Genomic DNA, 17,085 nt, shown 5'->3' on the forward strand with positions numbered 1-17,085 from the left:
TATGTTGTGTGTAGTTTTAAGGCTTATTTAGTTGAAAAGTATATTTTATGGAAACCCGGGAACGGATTATTCCCATTTTAATGGTTTCCTATGGAATTTTTTTTTTGAGATACACACTTTTCGCCTTACACACTCTGTCTGGGAACCAATTAAGTTCGTAAGTTGAGGACTCACTGTATATGAAACCACAGTTGAAGCCAATGGCAAGCCACTAATGCAAGTGTCCATCAACTGTGGCATATACCAAGGTGATGCACTCTCCCCACTGCTGTTCTGCATAGAACTGAACCCCCTCAGCCAAATAATCGCCAAGAGAGTCTATGGATACCGCCTCAGAAATGAAGCTGCAATCAGTCACCTCTTCGACTTGGATGACATAAAGCTGTATGCTAAGAACGAAAGTCCACACTGAAGGGGTCTCACTCCGTGAAGGAACAATAGCATACATTGAAAACAGCTTGGTATACCACAAGCCAATGGCAACCTCGAATTAGCAACAAGAAAAACGGCTACAACCTAATACTTCCAGCGGTTGAGGCAAGTCCTCAGAAGCCAGCTCAATGGCAAGCACAAGACCCGGGCAATAAACAGCTATGCCGTGCCAGTGATTAGATACACTGCAGGAATAATATGGTGGCCAAAGGAAGAGATTCAGACCACGGATGTTTAGACCTGAAAACTATTCACCATGCATGGAGGGTTCCATCCCAAATCCAGCACCTGAGACTGTCCACAAGCCGTACGGAAGGAGGCCGGGGACTAGCGAGTGTGCGAGCCACTGTCCAGGATGAAACAGCCAAGCTTCATGAACACATCAAAGAGAAGGCTCCAACAGATGATGTACTCAGAGAATGTCTCAGACAATGGGGAACAGGGGATGAGGTGCTGATAGATGGACAACCATGCGAGGGAAAGCCCCTACATGGGATGAACCACCGAACCATAACTGAAGTGGCTGATCTCAAGAAGTCCTATCAGTGGCTAGAGAGTGCTGGCCTAAAGGACAGCACAGAGGCACTCATCCAGAGCCATAGAGGCACGGATATACCACACCAGGCAAGACCCAAAGTGTAGGTTGTGCAAAGAGGCACCTGAGACATCCAACACATAACTGCATTGTGTAAGATGCTGGCAGGGAAATGCTGCTAAATGTTGTTTTCATGGAGTTGTGCTTCCTTTTTGACAGACATTTATGCATTATTCATATTCATGCATAATCTATGATGCATTTGTGCATTATATAAGAACTGCTCAGTTGTTATTCAACTAATACAGGAACAATCTAGTATGTATTGCAGGATGGCAAATATTAAAATGTACAAAGCACAAGTACCACCAGTCACATTGGATGGTTGTGAAACCTGGCCAATAACCAAACGCAACAAAAATGGGCTGGACACTTTTCAATATCAACATTCAAAGAGTGCTATGCAGATTTTTTGGCATCATGTCATCTCCATGGATGAGCTCAAAAATGTAACTTGAGTTCCACAGATAAGATTCATAGCGAAGAGAAGAAAATGGAATCGGCTAGGTCACCTACTAAGAATGCCAAATGATTACCAGCGCATGACAGAAACATCTTGGCAGCCAGAAGGAAAAAGAAAAGTAGGATGGCATAAGACAAGGATACTTGAAAAGAAAAGAAACGGATGTGGCTGAAGTAAGCAAGCAGTTGCGCAAACCAAAGATTCAAATAGAAACACAGTGCCAGGCCTTCTATCCAAGGTCGTATAAAGAAGAGATGTGTGTAACTTATTAGGGATGCTTGATTGTAGAAAAATACATATATTCATGTTGAAGATTGTGTTAATGATATTGCGATTTTTACCATTTCACTAAAGAAGAAAAAACATTTTCCATGTGGCAATATAATCAGGTTTATTGTATTCTTCAGTAATTTCTTGTCATAACTTACTACTTTTGGAGAAAATATGTCTACTGACAAAGTTAGTTGGTGCAAGTGATTCACTCTTCTTTTATTGGGTGATGATATGCATCATATTGGTCAAAGTCACATAAATGCATACAATTCTCAATGAAACTTACTTTGAAACACATGTTGCTTGGGCGGTGGCCAGGTATCAAGTGGTTAGCACGCTGGCTTCATAGTGCAGATGTCGTGAGTTCAAGACCCGGTCCGGCTTTGCTGTGTGGAGTTTGAATGTTGATCTGTGCCCGCGTGGGTTTTCTACTTCGGTTTCCTCCCACATTCCAAAAACATGCATGGCAGGGTGATTGAACACTCCAAATTGTCCCCAGGTGTGAGTGTGGATGGTTGATTGTCATTGTGTGCCCTACGATTGGCTGGCAACCAATTCAGGGTGTCCCCCGCCTAGTGCCCGCAGACAGCTGGGATATGCTCCAGCACCCCCGTGACCCTCATGAGGATGAAGCAGTCATGAAAATGGATGGATAGATGATGCTTGGGCCATTATCTTCCATAACAATATTTTTTGACTCAGAGCAATCCTCGTATGCGTAATAGGTAATGCATTGTTTTTTTTCACTCGAGAGTAGTGGTTCTTAACCAGAGTTCAATCGAACCGCAGTGTTCGGTGAAATGGCCGCAAGGTTTCGATGGAGCCTCTGACATGGTTGGACGGCATAGAACAAGGATACTTCTATCTTGAATCAGATTCAATTACAGTAAAGTCTCGTTATATCGATATTCAAGGGAGTCTGAAAAAATATCGATATAACCGGGACTATCGATATATCCGACCCTGTTTGCATGTAATTTTCTCCGTGCGTGCATAGAAATAGTATCGATATAACCGGGACTATCGATATATCCGATATCGATATAACGAGACTTTACTGTATATTGAATCAGAATTAGAATCATCTTTATTGCCAAGTGTGCATAACACACAAGGAATTTGTCTCCGGTAGAACACGCTGCGCCGTATCATCATGAAAAAAATTGAGGCACCATAAAGTTCTATTTGGGTTACTGTTTAGAGCAGGGGTGTCAGTCATTTTTTGCCGCGGGCCACATTGTAGTTATGGTTTCCTCTCAAGGGTCGTTATGAATTTGGGGAAGCCATTAGAATGGGTCTGTGTAAGCTCTCAGTACGGATGTCGGTTGAAGAATCCTTTTCATCGAAAGCCATTAGAATGTTTAATCCCCTCCACATATTACATATAGAGCGCACAACAAATTAATGAATTACTAGTTTTCAAATCTGAAGTCAAGAATAAAGACTGTTATTGTGGTTTACATCCAAAAATATGACATTTTGTTGTACTAAGTTCATCCTGTCTACTTGATATCTAATTTAAAGCAGATTCTTTACTTACACTTCTTTACTTACTTGTTTCGGCGTATACTTCCGCCTTCGTCAGAGACACTCTGACGAAGGCGAAACATGTCAGGTATTTGAACACCTATAATACACTGTCTGTAAGTAAAGAATCTGCTTTAAATTATATGACATGTTGGTTAGCAAGCATCTTGGAATTTCACAAGTTTGATTTGTGGGCCGACAAAAAATGATGTGACGGGCCGGATTTGGCCCCCGGGCCTTTACTTTGACACCTGTTGTTTAGAGGGTAAATGGCTTGGGGGAAGTATAAATGTCTGCTGGATTTGGTGTGCATGAATCGGCTTGAGGGGAGTTGCTGGAAAAGGTGATGGGCAGGGTGTGGAGGGTCCAGTAGGATTTTTCGCACCCTTGTTTGGATTCTTGCACTGTACAAGTCATCGAGAGTGGGTAGGGCGGTGGCAATGATTTTTTCCGCCGTCCTAACTGTCCATTGAAGTCGGATTTTTTCCATTTTTGTGGCAGCCCCGAACCAAACGGTGATGGAAGAACACAGAAGTGATTCAATGACAACCGTGTAGAAGTGTCACAGCACCTCCTGTGGCAGACCATGTTTCTTTAGCAGCCTCAGTTGGTGTTGACCTCCCACTTAATGTCCTGGGAGATTGTGATTCCCAGGAACTTGAAGGTCTTGACGTTTGACACGAGGAAGTGAGGACCCGCCCACGTTGTCAGCACTTGCTGCGTATGAGCATCCATTGCATTTCTTGTACAATCAATGGTGCGGGAAATTTATTCATTCAGTAGTGAGTGTGGGACTGCTATGATAGTGCGTGATTATTATTATTTTTTTATTCCCAAGAAAAAAAAGTGGCCGGATGAATATCTATAACTGCGTCCTATTGGCATGATTTGTCATATCAAGTTGACCAACTCCGTCAACTGAACGAACACTTCACAAATCATGTTTTTATTTTTCACTCAGGGTTTGATAACTCTGAATATGTACTGGTGGGGTTCGGTACCTCGCACAAAGTTAAGAACCACTGATCTAGATGGCAGTTACTGGAGTTTAAGGCATGCAAGGACGAGATATTTTACTGGGCCCTGATACATAAAACTTTGAAATGGAAGCTGATCCCGAAAGGACATTTGTTAGGTTAGAAATATTACACGCTAATATTAGTGTTAACAGTTACATTAAATCTTTTAACAATTTTGAACGGAATAAAATATTTACCTTATTGCGCAAAGTTGTAACCTAACAATTGGCATGTTCCTTGTGAGAGAGATCACCAAAGAAGCCGGCAAGTTACTCACAGATGATTTATTCCTAACAATTTGCTCTCATGCAGAATTCTGGGTCTCAGCTCTTGACACAGAAAATATTCATGTGCCCTCAAAATCAGGTGAGATTGAGACTGGCAGACAGAGACAGGGTCCCTTTATTCTAGGGTACTTCATGCCTATTCAAATTTGGCTCAAACAAAGAAATCAGCAGTTGATTGGATCCCTCTCCTCCGATGTCGTCATCCTTCTGACGGGATGTCGCAGAGACGTCTCAAGTTAATTCTGCCAAGTCAGCGTGATTTATGTTGTAACCTTTGACCTCCTTTGTGCAGCGTTGGCTAAGTCGTAACTTTTATCTTTCCTTGGGTGATGAGGACCAGCTGACCCCTTGACCCCCTAGTGCCTGCAAAAACACAACTCCGACACACATTCCACATCTGCCCCCTCGTCCATCCACTGGAAACAAAGCGCCATTGCTTATTAACTCACACCGATTAACTCATTATTTTAATGTTCATCTAACAGTGTTTAAAAATGGCTAACTAAATGTATTTACAGTGATACCTCGGTTCTCGACCATAATTCGTTCCAGGACCCTGTTCGAAAAGCGATTTGTTCGAACACCGAAACCATCTCTTTGCTCCTGTCACTTGCGATATGACAGCGGGGGGGGAGAGCTCTCCCGGCCGTTCTCCACCTGCTGTCAATTCTCTAATCACGGACACGGGGCATTTATACGCTTCGCGATCACCTCGCCAATGCCGGATGATTGACTCAACTCTCCACCGTACCTGGACTCTTCCTTCGATGCGCGAGTGTATCCGGTCCGAGGTATTTTCCCTGCGTCCCGTAAATTTATGTCATCTTCCGGGATTGTGTAATTTTGCACCCTCGTGTGCCATTTGCTTTTTGGCGTAGTAAGCGGGTCGGATCACCCCCTGCCTTCTTACTCGCTGTGTTTTCTTTTATTTGTGAATAAACATCCCGCTTGGGTAGTACGTCTCTGCCGCCTGCTTTGGGATCACAAACATTCCACTACGTTCCGACGAGTCAGCTGCCGTCACTCTCGCTCGGAACGTGACAGCTACGGATGACTCGGCTACAGGATGTTCTTTTCTCTTAAAATATCTATCCAATGACACTTGCTCTCACTCCCACAGCCACATCATTAGATTTCACAGCCTCCTTATTCTTTAATATCGTACTGATCGTAGATTTCGCCATGCTGTATTCCCTATCCAGATCAGACAGTCGCACACCTCCTTCATATTTTGCGATTATTTCTTTCTTAAATGAAATAGTTGCACGCACTACTTTTCTTTTGTCACTTTTAGCAGCACTTACTTTCTTTGGAGGCATGATTAGGGGCTAAAACTCTTCGTAGACCTTTATTAAACGCTAGAGCAAAACACAGCACGTCCGCAAGCAACAACAGTTGGTCATGGAGAGAGCGATACACCCGTACGCCGCTCAGCACCCCACCCTCGCGTACGCATTCACACGTCGTATTGGCATTCGAACACCAATTGGTGTTCAAACTACGAAGCAAGAATATCTCGAATATTTTGTTTGAACTCCGATTTGTTCGAACTGTGAGGCGTTCGAGAACCGAGGTACCACGGTATTTCCTTCACCAACCAACATAAAGTTGCACTTAAATGTTATATAGAAGGGGGTTCGGTGTGGATTGGGCTTTTCAAGAAAGTGAACATGCTTTGATGTAATTCATTTCAGTTGAGATCGAGTTGTAATGCTTAGGGTCATTTTCCTGTTGAAAGGTGACCCTCCTATTGCTGACTTGACTAAAAGGTGCTTGTCCAAGATGAAAACGTATTCAGCTCAACCATCTACCTGATGAAGAAAAGTATCCTGGTGGTCTGCTCGTGTCCTTATATTTCATAGTGGCGATGATGAGTTCAGGTTGATATGTGCGTTCATTTTCCATCATCCAGTTTGGTGCATTTTGACCTGAAACTACACTTTTGTTCTCACCTGATGAGACCCTGCTTTTCCAGAATTGTGTGATGAATAGTTGTCCCGTGGACAGATTCTTACATTTAGGCCTCTGGAATGCATCTCTGATCAAAGCACTCTTTGCCAGCCTGGAGGTTTTGGTTGATTGCCATTTTAGCCATTCAGGTTTCAGGAGTGCCATGGTCTTTGATGCTAGATACAACAGTGTTCTGTGAGATGTTTAAAAAGGTAGGTGTTAGACTTCTGTTCAATTTTACCACTGACCCGATGCGTGTGCACTTGTTTGATTAATATACACTTAGATGCCTTCAAGTGATCCCAAAGGAAGGAGAAATAATTCCACCTAGTGGGACTATTTTGGTGTCATATGGGCAAATAAAACAAGACACTTTCGAACCGTTAAAATGACCCAAGTCCAAAGAGCAGGCATAAAGTAACAAACAGACACACAAAACTCACCAGGTGCCATTCGGACATGACTGCTGTCAGGTGGACTGTAAAAAGAATGCTCCGACAAAAACTGAAACAAAGTTGAACATGTCCAGCACTCTGTATGCAGCTTTATCTCTTTGAAAGTGCTCTAGAAATCCAGTTGAGTTGAGTTGAGTTGAGTTGAGTTGAAGGAACTAATTAATGCTGCATTCGAAGTTGGTCCAAGTTAAGAAGTTGGAAAAACATGTACCCCAACTTCACCAACTGTTTGTCTTTATTCGCCTGTGGGGTAACAGAGCAAGAATGACAAAACACAAGTTCAAAGATTATAAAAATGTTGAGCTTTATTTATTCCTTGCGACATCGCATGATTTGTACTGCCTGCTGAACATTCAATGTCATCTCTTGGCATTCATTTGGTGAAATGAATGGAATGCTTTGAAGATTTTCCTTTCTTTGTATAAATGAAGGAAACTAGATTTACTGGAGGTCAGAGTGTGCTTTTATTAACCAGAAAAACCTACAATTTATTGGAATCAGTCCTCTTGGTTGTTTACATTAGCCTTGAACACTTCAAGGTCGGAACTCAGACATCCAAATGGGGGAATCCTGTTTTCTACCTCTGTTGACTGCAGTACAAACCCAAACAAACAGTCAAGCAGTGTGGGAGCGCCTTGAAAGTGAGCCAATTGGTGTCGACAACAGAGAACAGGTGGACAGAAAACCCAAACAAGAAAGACATGAGAAGAAATTACAAGAAAACATAGACATGACATGCGAAAGAAAATATGTGTAGTTAAAGCAAAAGCCCAACACAAAGATCGCGGCGTTGAAATTGATCATTTAAATAAAATCTCAATTAAATAAAATATATTTTCTGTGTGTGGTTATCGTTTCAAGGTACATGAATACTTGGGACGAGACGATCGACAATCTTAAACTGTGTCTGTACGTGTTTATTTTATTTCTTCCAGCTATTGACTGCATGGTCTCCGAGTGGTCTGAGTGGTCCGAGTGCAACAAGTCCTGCGGTAAAGGACACACCATCCGAACTCGCATGATTAAACTGGAGCCGCAATTCGGGGGCAGCGCATGTCCCGAGACCATTCAACGCAAGAAATGCAAGATCCGGAAGTGCAGATCAAAACCAAAGGAGGAGAGCAAGAGGCGAAGAAGGGGTAAACAAGGAAGGCATGGAATGTTAGAAGAAGGTTGGTCATTGAAATTCCTCCTAACGCAAATGTCCGACAGCATACTGAGGCATGCTACTACTGTCTTGTCTTTCCTTGCCAAGGTTGTGGGATGCAGCCCTGGACCGGCTGGACAGACTGCACCAAATCATGTGGAGGGGGCATCCAGGAGCGGTTCATGTTGAAGAAGAAAACAGCTAGAGGCACTCTGACGGGCAACTGCAAAGACCGGAAGGAGATACGTGCCTGTAACGTTAATTCCTGCTAGGGGCGCAGTTGTGTCATACAGGAAAGTGCTAGGATAAATGTGTGCTTCTATGGCTGTATATGTAGAAAATAAAAAACTATTTGGAAGAATGTTGTTGGGCAGACATTGCAGGGAAGAGCTATATGATTGGTGACTTGGACAACGTGAGGTGGCTTCAGAGTAAAAAAGTGAGATGCACCCTGTGGGCACCTTAAGCGGACATTTTTTTTTACATTTTACCGCACTACAGAATTATTACAGAGAAATAGCACTGTAGCGTTCCTGTATTTTGAGTGCTTTTGGCATATGAGGCATAAAATAGAGCTGCATAATGAAAATTGCAATCAGAATGACCTACAATTCTCAGCAAAATTGACACGGTCACCAACCTAAATATTTTGATGCATGGGTGTGTACAATATGCACTTGAAAGCTGTTCCAGCTGCAGAAGGAAATCAACCTTTCGTAGTGATTATAAACATGTTTTGAAATAAGAGGAAATCAATTAATTGGCCTTTTCCAAAGCAAACAATTCCAAGTAACAGCCGTTTTCTTTCTCTTGTTTCTTTGCTAATGTGTCACTCACTACTTTTCTATATTGCACAGATCAATTCTGCTCACCTTAGACCATTTGGATTTACCAACATAGCTAAAGTCCTTCAACAAGAAAATGGAAACATGGCTAATATTGAAAGCATGTCAAATATCCTGGTACATGTAGATGTAGTCTTTCCACAAGTTGTTGATATGAACACTTGGGGTCTGTAAGATGAATTAACTATTCATTGAACATTTTGGATTGGATTTGCCTTTATTAGTCTCACAGTGGAGAAATTTACATTTCACAGCAGCAAAGTGATGAAAGGATTTTGTGAGTTACAAAGGATTGTTACACCTAAGATGAGGTGGGATTTTTCTTTGAACATGATTCATATTTTTGTTTATCTCTGATATCAACTGATGTAGCATTGAAACTGCAATTTTCTATCAAACGTGCATGTAAAGGATGATTATTTTATTTTTTTCTCTGACAATAGATTTATTAATCCAAATTTAAATGCATCGCGAAATGAGTCAATCTGCCTGTGGAAAGAAAGACTCCAGCTCAAAAGTGTCATGCTATTTAAACATTGTTGGGTTTTCAACATAATTGCAATTCTTATTTTGGCCTAAAGTAGCCTTAAATTTGTTGTGTGCTCGTGATGCGGTAGACTATTAACATCCAGTGTTTTTTTTTATCATCACCTAGTAACTTATGTTGACATCTTTTATCTGTTTTGATATATGTGATTTTCAAAGCTCTTAAGACTACAGGCATTTTGTTGGGGATTTGTCAGCTATCACTTTTCGTTGGTGTTTCAAGCTTCTTTTTTTCTTTTTTCTTTTGGGACCCTTTTATAAGAAACCATGTTTGCAATAAAAACAAAACAACTCTTTAAATGTCACAAATTGCATTTTATACCGTTTCATTTCACAAGCAAACAACTCTAACCAAAGAGCTTTGGGCAAAAAATCTGCCCAAAATGACAAATATTCTTCATTTCCATGACCAATTTGTCCATTCATAGTTTAACTGTTTCCTCCAAGCCTTTCTATATTTTTACATTTCATCCTGCGAAATAAGGATGGATGGTACCTGAAGGTGGGTTGAAGCACAAAGGGAGTTTGAGACTGTACATTATATCAAGTAAAGCAAGTCAGATTCTGATCACAGCTATGAGATCGATGTGCACTTAAGGTCAGCAGCGTGCAAGACATGATGGATGCTAGTTTAACTGGATGAGTTTCATGCCCCCACCCCCACCACTCACGCCCTCGAAAATAATTTGACGAGTATGGTGGGTGGTCGGGGTTTGGAACAGTTGACATTTTCTAACTTATACTCATTTATCTCCGCAGGATGGCCCTGCAGCATGCCCCGCGGTCAAAGATCGTCCCTCTACTGTATATGCCTTTGCTTTCTGACCCAAATTTGAAAACCTCACCCAAGATTAATATCCTACTTTGAAACAATGACCCCGGCTTAAACCCCTAAATTGAAATTTGAAACCCAATGACACAAGTAGTTCCCCAAGAGTCAGTCCTTGAACCCCTTACATTCAGTCCATGTAACTGCGTCAAAATTGTCAGAACACCCATATTGACTAACAGCTAATATCAGGCAGCTATATTTAGTGTCCCCAAACAAAAGCAGTCACCATTTCTCTTTGAGAGTCATTATTATTTATATAATTTATTCTTTTAAAGTCAATACTTATGGTTTATTCTATTAATTTCCTGCATTGAAGAGTCTGTTTAATAAGGGTTTGATGACCTGGTTGTGACAGGTCAAAGCCAGATAAGCCTCAATAAGGATGGGTGTCCAAATGTTAGCTGTAAATTTAACTGCAGCTGCAATTTACAACTGTCCATCCATCCATCCATTCATTTTTGAATCTCTTTATTCTCACAAGTGTAACAGGGGGTTTGGTAGAGCCTATCTCAGTTGTCTTTGGGCAGCAGGCCGGGGAAGCCCTGAATCGATTGGCAGCCAATCGCTGGACGCACAGAGGAAAAGAACCATCCGCGCTCACCCTCACACTTAGGGACAATTTAGAGTGTTCCATTTAAACTGTCACACATGTTTTTGGAATGTGGGAGGGAAGCAGAGGCCCTGGGAGAACATGCACACTCCACACTGGAATTGAACCCAGTAACTGTGAGGTCGACGCACTCGTCACTGCACCGATGGGCCGCCCTCACATACTGTATGTCATATGGCAGTTAATTTTTGGGGCATTTTTTACTGGAAATACTTCATGTGATTACAATGACAGAAGTGATTACAGGACCACAACATCCAGTGCAATACTGGAAAACCCAAGACTAAATAATCCGGACGACTCGGAATGAAGTTGCAATGTACGCCTTAATCATCTGTGCCCTATGAACAACTGTTCCCACAAGCAGGAGAAATGGGTTGGAAATGGTGCAATCACATCTGCCCAAAGATGTTAATACAGCTGATGTGAATGAACTGTTTGGTCTGTTCTCAGTTTTTTTAATTGAAGTTGCATGCAAAGACTTTAAAAATCTAACAGATGCCGCCATTAAAACAACAATGCAGTTTGAGCACAGTGGAAACACAGTTTGGGAAATGTGCCATACACCCGATGGGGATTCATCTGCCCATCATTAAAAGTAACAACAAAATGCTACTCCTAGAAACAAAACAACGTGACAGCAACACACGATTCAACAAAGACGAACAGAAACCAGGAAACCAAATTCAGGCAAACCGATAAGACAACAAGAGACACCTGGAGACAGAGGCCGTTGACAACCAAAATATAGAAAATGAGACAAAACCAACAAAAACACAAAAATGTACCCAACTTTCTTTGAGTTTAACTCTTGTGGTTTCCCTAATGTGGAAAAAAAAGACCTGATATCGGGTATTTTTCGAGGGAGTACTTCATACCTGTCAACCGCATGTGCATTTCACATTCTCAAATACCGTGACTGGAAGATAAAGCGTCTTCAAGGACTGAAGTTCTGTTTGTGATGTAATGTAAGGAAAGAGATGACCATTTCACGGTAAGATCAGAGCATTGTCATCAAATGGTGAGTATCGTTTTTGCTTTTTTGAATGTTGCTGTGTCGATTACCATTTTGTCTTTGGGAGCCTTTTACTGAGCGAGTTGCTTGTTCTGTAGGCACAAAGGGACATATGTCTTCTTGTGCCAGTCCTAAGCCCGGAGAAATACAGAGGGTTGTGTCAGGAAGGGCATCCGACGTAAAAGCTTGGCCAAAACAAACATGCGGATCAAACCTCTAAAGATGGAGGACACTGATTTGCTGTGGCGACCACTTGAAGGGAAAAGCCGAAAGGAAAAGAAGAAGTACTCAACACTTTTACTAGCTACTCCCCTCAAGGAAGTGCTATCGAGCCATTTGCACAACAGCTTATTCCTTCTTACCATTAACTCCTTAAAAACCAATTTTTATTTGTAGTGGTTCTATGCATTTTTACACAGTCCCGTGGAACAGTATTAGTGCATTTGATCCTTGGAGCTCCATCTCGACATACTTATTTTCACAACAATTGTCGTTCATCAATGTTCATACACCAGACACTTTAAAGCACATGTCAAAGTCAAGGCCCGAGTGCCAAATCTGGCCCGCCACATCATTTTATTTGGCCCGTAAAAGCAAATCAAGCCTGTCAAGTGCCATGATGCTTGCTAAAATCGGAACCAAAATTTCATACTGCCGTATGTAAACCACAATAACATTATTCTTGACTTCAGATTTGATGACTAATTATTAATTTTAATAATTAATTAAAATATAAGAACGCATTAATAAATAAAATAACAAATTAATTAAGAATTAATTTGTTGTGCACTTTGTATGTAAAATATGGAGGAGATGAAACATTTTATGGTTTCCCCAGATTCATAACAGCCCCCGAAAGGAAACAGTAACTACAATGTGGCCCGCGGCAAAAAAAAATGAGTTTTATACCCCTGCTTTAAAGCATTCAAGGACTTTCTGGATCATTCACAAATATTTTGTGTGTTCTACATACTTGACCATGGAAGATGATTCTGAATCTGAAATGTGTAATGCTGGATTCTCCCTAAAAAACTAATCATCTTAATATTATTACCACATCAAAACAGACACCAGGGTTAGGACAGAGATCAAGTCCTTGCAGTGCAGTCAGCCTGATGTGTTCAGATGTAGGGTTCTTCTTCACATATTTGGATCTGGCTAATTACATTGTCTAAATGGCCTGTAAATTGTGCATAAGTACATCTGGCAGGGCACTGCCACAAACAGTCCTTTATGTCAACACACATGCGTAGGAATTAAAACTCTGATGAGTTTGTTTTTTCCTTGGAATGAAGAGTAGTTGTTTTTTTTTTTTTTGTTTTTGGGGGGGGGCAGGTCAAAAGCAGCAATTGTATTTGCAGAAAATATGGCCTCATGGCATTCTTGAAGGATGTGTGAATATGTCAACCAATGTGAAGGAATAAATGAAAAGCTTTCTAAAAAGAGAAAGTGACAAAAATAGAGGAATCCACTTCGTCCTTCTCATAACTGATATTTAACAAGCTCTATGAGACCAAGTGCATTTGATGGTTTGCAGTGCCATCTGCAGTGTATTTGAGGAATCTAGCCCATGGACTACAAATGGAGAAATGTTCTTTATTCTAACTTGTATGGGTGCAGCTTGGCAAATATTCGTGGATGTCACGCTCTGATGTGAAACCAATTATTATTTTTTTGTGGGAAATACCCTTTGAAAAATCATTTAAAGATCAACAAGATAATGAAATTCACACTGCTTGCTTTTGAAAGTTGCAGAAACCTTTTTAAGCCACCCCCACCCATCTCCTGCCCCCAAAACCCCAAAATAAGAAAGATGAAATTGTGAGAAATATGTTTTCTCTTCATTCGCTTGCATGGGGAACAGCACAATCTGAATTCAAGTGTCTATAAATGTGTTGCCTGATCCTGCATGAGATATATTTATACATACAGAAGACTTTGATCATTGATGTGTCACCATATACGTTTCCCGTTCCTTGTTATTCAAGCAATACATTCTAACTGGCTCATTACGCAGACCCTTTCCCCTGTGTCTGAGTAACTTAAGCTTTGTTGAGATGGTAGCACCTAATTTTGATTCTGCAAGGCAGACTGGTCTATTACAGTTCATATAAAGATCTGATGATGATCATGTCGGAATACATTGCTCAGAGCAGGAGTGTGTGGGAGTAGATGAAAATGAAGCTGTTTTTCGACACCTACACATCTGCATAAGCAGAATTATCAGTCAACCCCAACTGCTGGCATTCAGGATGAACATCTGTTCTGTTTTTCTGCATCTCCCATGCTCAGTCAATTTCGGGTTCAATACGTTCTTGTTTTACTGTCTCACTTTTGTCAATTTCACCCTCTGTTGTGGTGTGTCAGAACAGACACCAGGGGAGAGCAAATCAACCTTTTCCTGGGGAATGATTTACAGCTGGTGTTTTCTTTTTTTTGGCTCCTCCATTTCTTGTGGATTAATTCTCGATTAGTTGCTAATGTCTTTTATGACTTCACAACCACAAGGGCTGATGCTTTCAGCCCGGCATCGTGAAAACTGACTGCCCGAGGACACCAGAATTTAGCCAGTTGCCCTCTGTTCTCATTGCAGGTGTGAGTGGTCGAGGGTATGAATGTGACATACAGTGATATGAACGCTTCATCTCACGAAGTTTTCGCCTCATGAACATTAAATTCGCGAGCATATAGCTGACAAACTAGTTTCCGGCGCACAAACCAAACAACACGGAGCGCCATGGTGGCTGGTGGAGTAGTTTTCTGCAGAAGAACACCTAACCACATGCTTGAACAGCGCCACGGTGGCTGGTGGCCGAATTTTCCACACGCCCTTTGAGTGCAGTGGTTTGCTATCAAGTGGAGTACTTTTGCTATTATGGGACCGAAAAAGACCCCACCACAGGGAAAATTACGGTTGAGCAGAAGAAGGCGATCATTGAAAAATGAGAACGAGGTTTGCGTTTGTGTGACTTAGCGTCCCAGTACCAGTACACTGAATCCACCATTGCTTACCATCCTTAAGAAGAAGGATGCTATTAAGGGTGCGTGTGTGGCTGAGGGTGTTTCTGTGTTGTCTTAGCAATGGTTTCAGGCAATAGAAGAGGTTGAAAAACCTCTGTTGATTTGGATTAACGAAAAGCAGCTAGCAGGCGACAGTGTGAGTGAATGAAACTCCCTCCTGCTCCCACTCCATTCCATCAAGCCATCAACTACCACCACAAAGGTAAATAAAACAACTTTATTATACAGTACAGTTTATTTCTTCTATTACAATAAAATAGCACATTTATTATATGTAAAATAAGGTGTATTTTGTGTAGTTTTAAGGCTTGTCTAGTAGAAAATTATGTTTTATTGGGAACTGGGAAAGGATTATTCTCATTTTATTTTTTATTGTGGGAAATAAATGTTCGGAAGATGAACGTTTCGTCTTACACTTTCTGGGAACCAATTACTGATCGAAGACAGCTGTGATGGACTCCAACATGTCTTGTGGTGATAAGCGAATTCGAAAAATATGTCTATTGTGTGCTTAAGTTCTTCATCGACCTTTTAAGAACACTATAGCAGGGAAAACGAACAGAGCAAATGAAAGCTGCGGTACATGCATGTTTGCTCTCCCTATGAGATACACCACTCCATCCAAAAAGACACATTTATTGATAACATCCGAAAAGGCATTTTAACCAGTACAGATTGTGTATAATTCTGGTTTGACACAAACAAAACATCGAAGGAAAAAAAAAATAAACATAATGCATGCATTTCATTGACAAAATACACAAGCAATCACTCGTACTCTACTTGTTTCCAAAACACTTTCTCAAAACCAAAACATAAAAAATACCGCACGTTGTGCTCAAGAACATGATTATCTACATTATCTTGGCAGTTTTTGCTTGTTTGTATTTTGCCAACTCCTGAAATAAGTACCTGCAGCAACCAAATCCAAACTCAATTGCTATGTGTACTGTTTACAAAGCAGAGCAAGACAAAATATGAATTGAGCCGTCATTTTAGGACGGATTGCGTTTTTTTGTTGTTATTTTTTTCTGTTTGTTTATACATACCATGTAAGATTAAGAACACCTTTATTTGTCCCACAATGGAGAAAAATAATTAGGGGGAAGCAACATATTACCAAGGGTTGGTTTGTTTGGTGTTACTCGCCAAGGCTTTTGAAGTGATTCCTGATTTCATGTCACACATTTTATATGGAGCATATTTGTAAATTTCTTATAAATAAAACTGATTGGATAAAACATATAACAAGTGACTTAAGATACACTGTTTGAACATAACAAAGAGGAAATATTGCAAGCAAAGGGATCACCATTCTGAAAAACACCACATCAATATTTTTCTACTATGGCTCAATTTGTTTTATTTTATTTTACCAAACACTGAAAAATGACACAAAAACATGCAGTTTGAATTTTTGTTAGCCTTGACATATTCTTGAAGCAAATACTGTACTATATTCTTAGAGGAGAGACAATGCTTTTGTAAAAGCCTGAGGAAAAAAAAATACAATTTCATTCAGAATCTTTGACATTCTTGCTGAACAAAGCTTGATTTTAAACGCCCTACTGCAGAGACAATGTAGGTCAGTCACCATTAACTTAAGTTTAAACTCACACAAACATAAGTTGGTTAAGTTATTAAGACCATTAGTAACAGCTAAGATAAATATATATTACATATGGCAGCAGCTAAGATGGAATTTAATTCATTTTTTTTACAAGAAAGGTGTAAAGTTAAGCCTTAATGGTCATTTTTAGGTCCATTCTTGTTCAAACAACCTGAGCCTGAGTGTCCATGTGCGTGCATGTGTGTGTGTGTGTGTGTGTGTGTGTGTGTGTGTGTGTGTGTGTGTGTATACGTGTGTGCGTGTGTGTGTGTGTGTGTGTGTGTGTGTGTGTGTGTGTGTGTGTGTGTGTGTGTGTGCGTGTTCCCGTGTGATTGTGTGTGTGCGTGAGTACATGTGTGAGTGTGTTCAGGGTGAGGACAATGCCTTCAGAGAATTTGTGGATGCTCCTTGACTTCCACTTCCTGTTGCTCCTTGTCCAACCCACTGATTCACCACAAA

General features: G+C 40.9%; 2 protein-coding genes and 1 long non-coding RNA gene across 5 annotated transcripts in view; 1 reads left to right on the forward strand and 2 right to left on the reverse strand.

The window, feature by feature from the left end:
• spon1b (spondin 1b) overlaps positions 1-9,000 on the forward strand; it is a 103,312-nt gene extending 94,312 nt beyond the window's left edge. For all 3 annotated transcript variants that reach the window (XM_088997507.1, XM_088997509.1, XM_088997508.1), the window contains 2 exons: positions 7,937-8,173; positions 8,257-9,000. In XM_088997507.1, the coding sequence (XP_088853633.1) occupies positions 7,937-8,173; positions 8,257-8,420 (401 nt within the window). In that variant the 3' untranslated portion in view covers positions 8,421-9,000. The remainder of the gene's footprint in view (positions 1-7,936; positions 8,174-8,256) is intronic.
• The window catches only part of LOC148898347 (uncharacterized), a 295,352-nt gene that overhangs the window by 124,250 nt on the left and 154,017 nt on the right, over positions 1-17,085 (reverse strand). The gene's annotated exons all lie outside the window — the stretch shown is intronic.
• The window catches only part of syt9b (synaptotagmin IXb), a 55,551-nt gene continuing 53,830 nt past the window's right edge, over positions 15,365-17,085 (reverse strand). The window contains exon 8 of the mRNA XM_088997511.1: positions 15,365-17,070. Within this exon, the coding sequence (XP_088853637.1) occupies positions 16,993-17,070 (78 nt within the window). The 3' untranslated portion in view covers positions 15,365-16,992. The remainder of the gene's footprint in view (positions 17,071-17,085) is intronic.

The sequence above is a fragment of the Hippocampus bargibanti genome, linkage group LG05 (genome assembly GCF_051943395.1).
Source record: "Hippocampus bargibanti isolate YZ-2025 linkage group LG05, ASM5194339v1, whole genome shotgun sequence".
Classification (NCBI taxonomy): Eukaryota; Metazoa; Chordata; class Actinopteri; order Syngnathiformes; family Syngnathidae; genus Hippocampus; species Hippocampus bargibanti.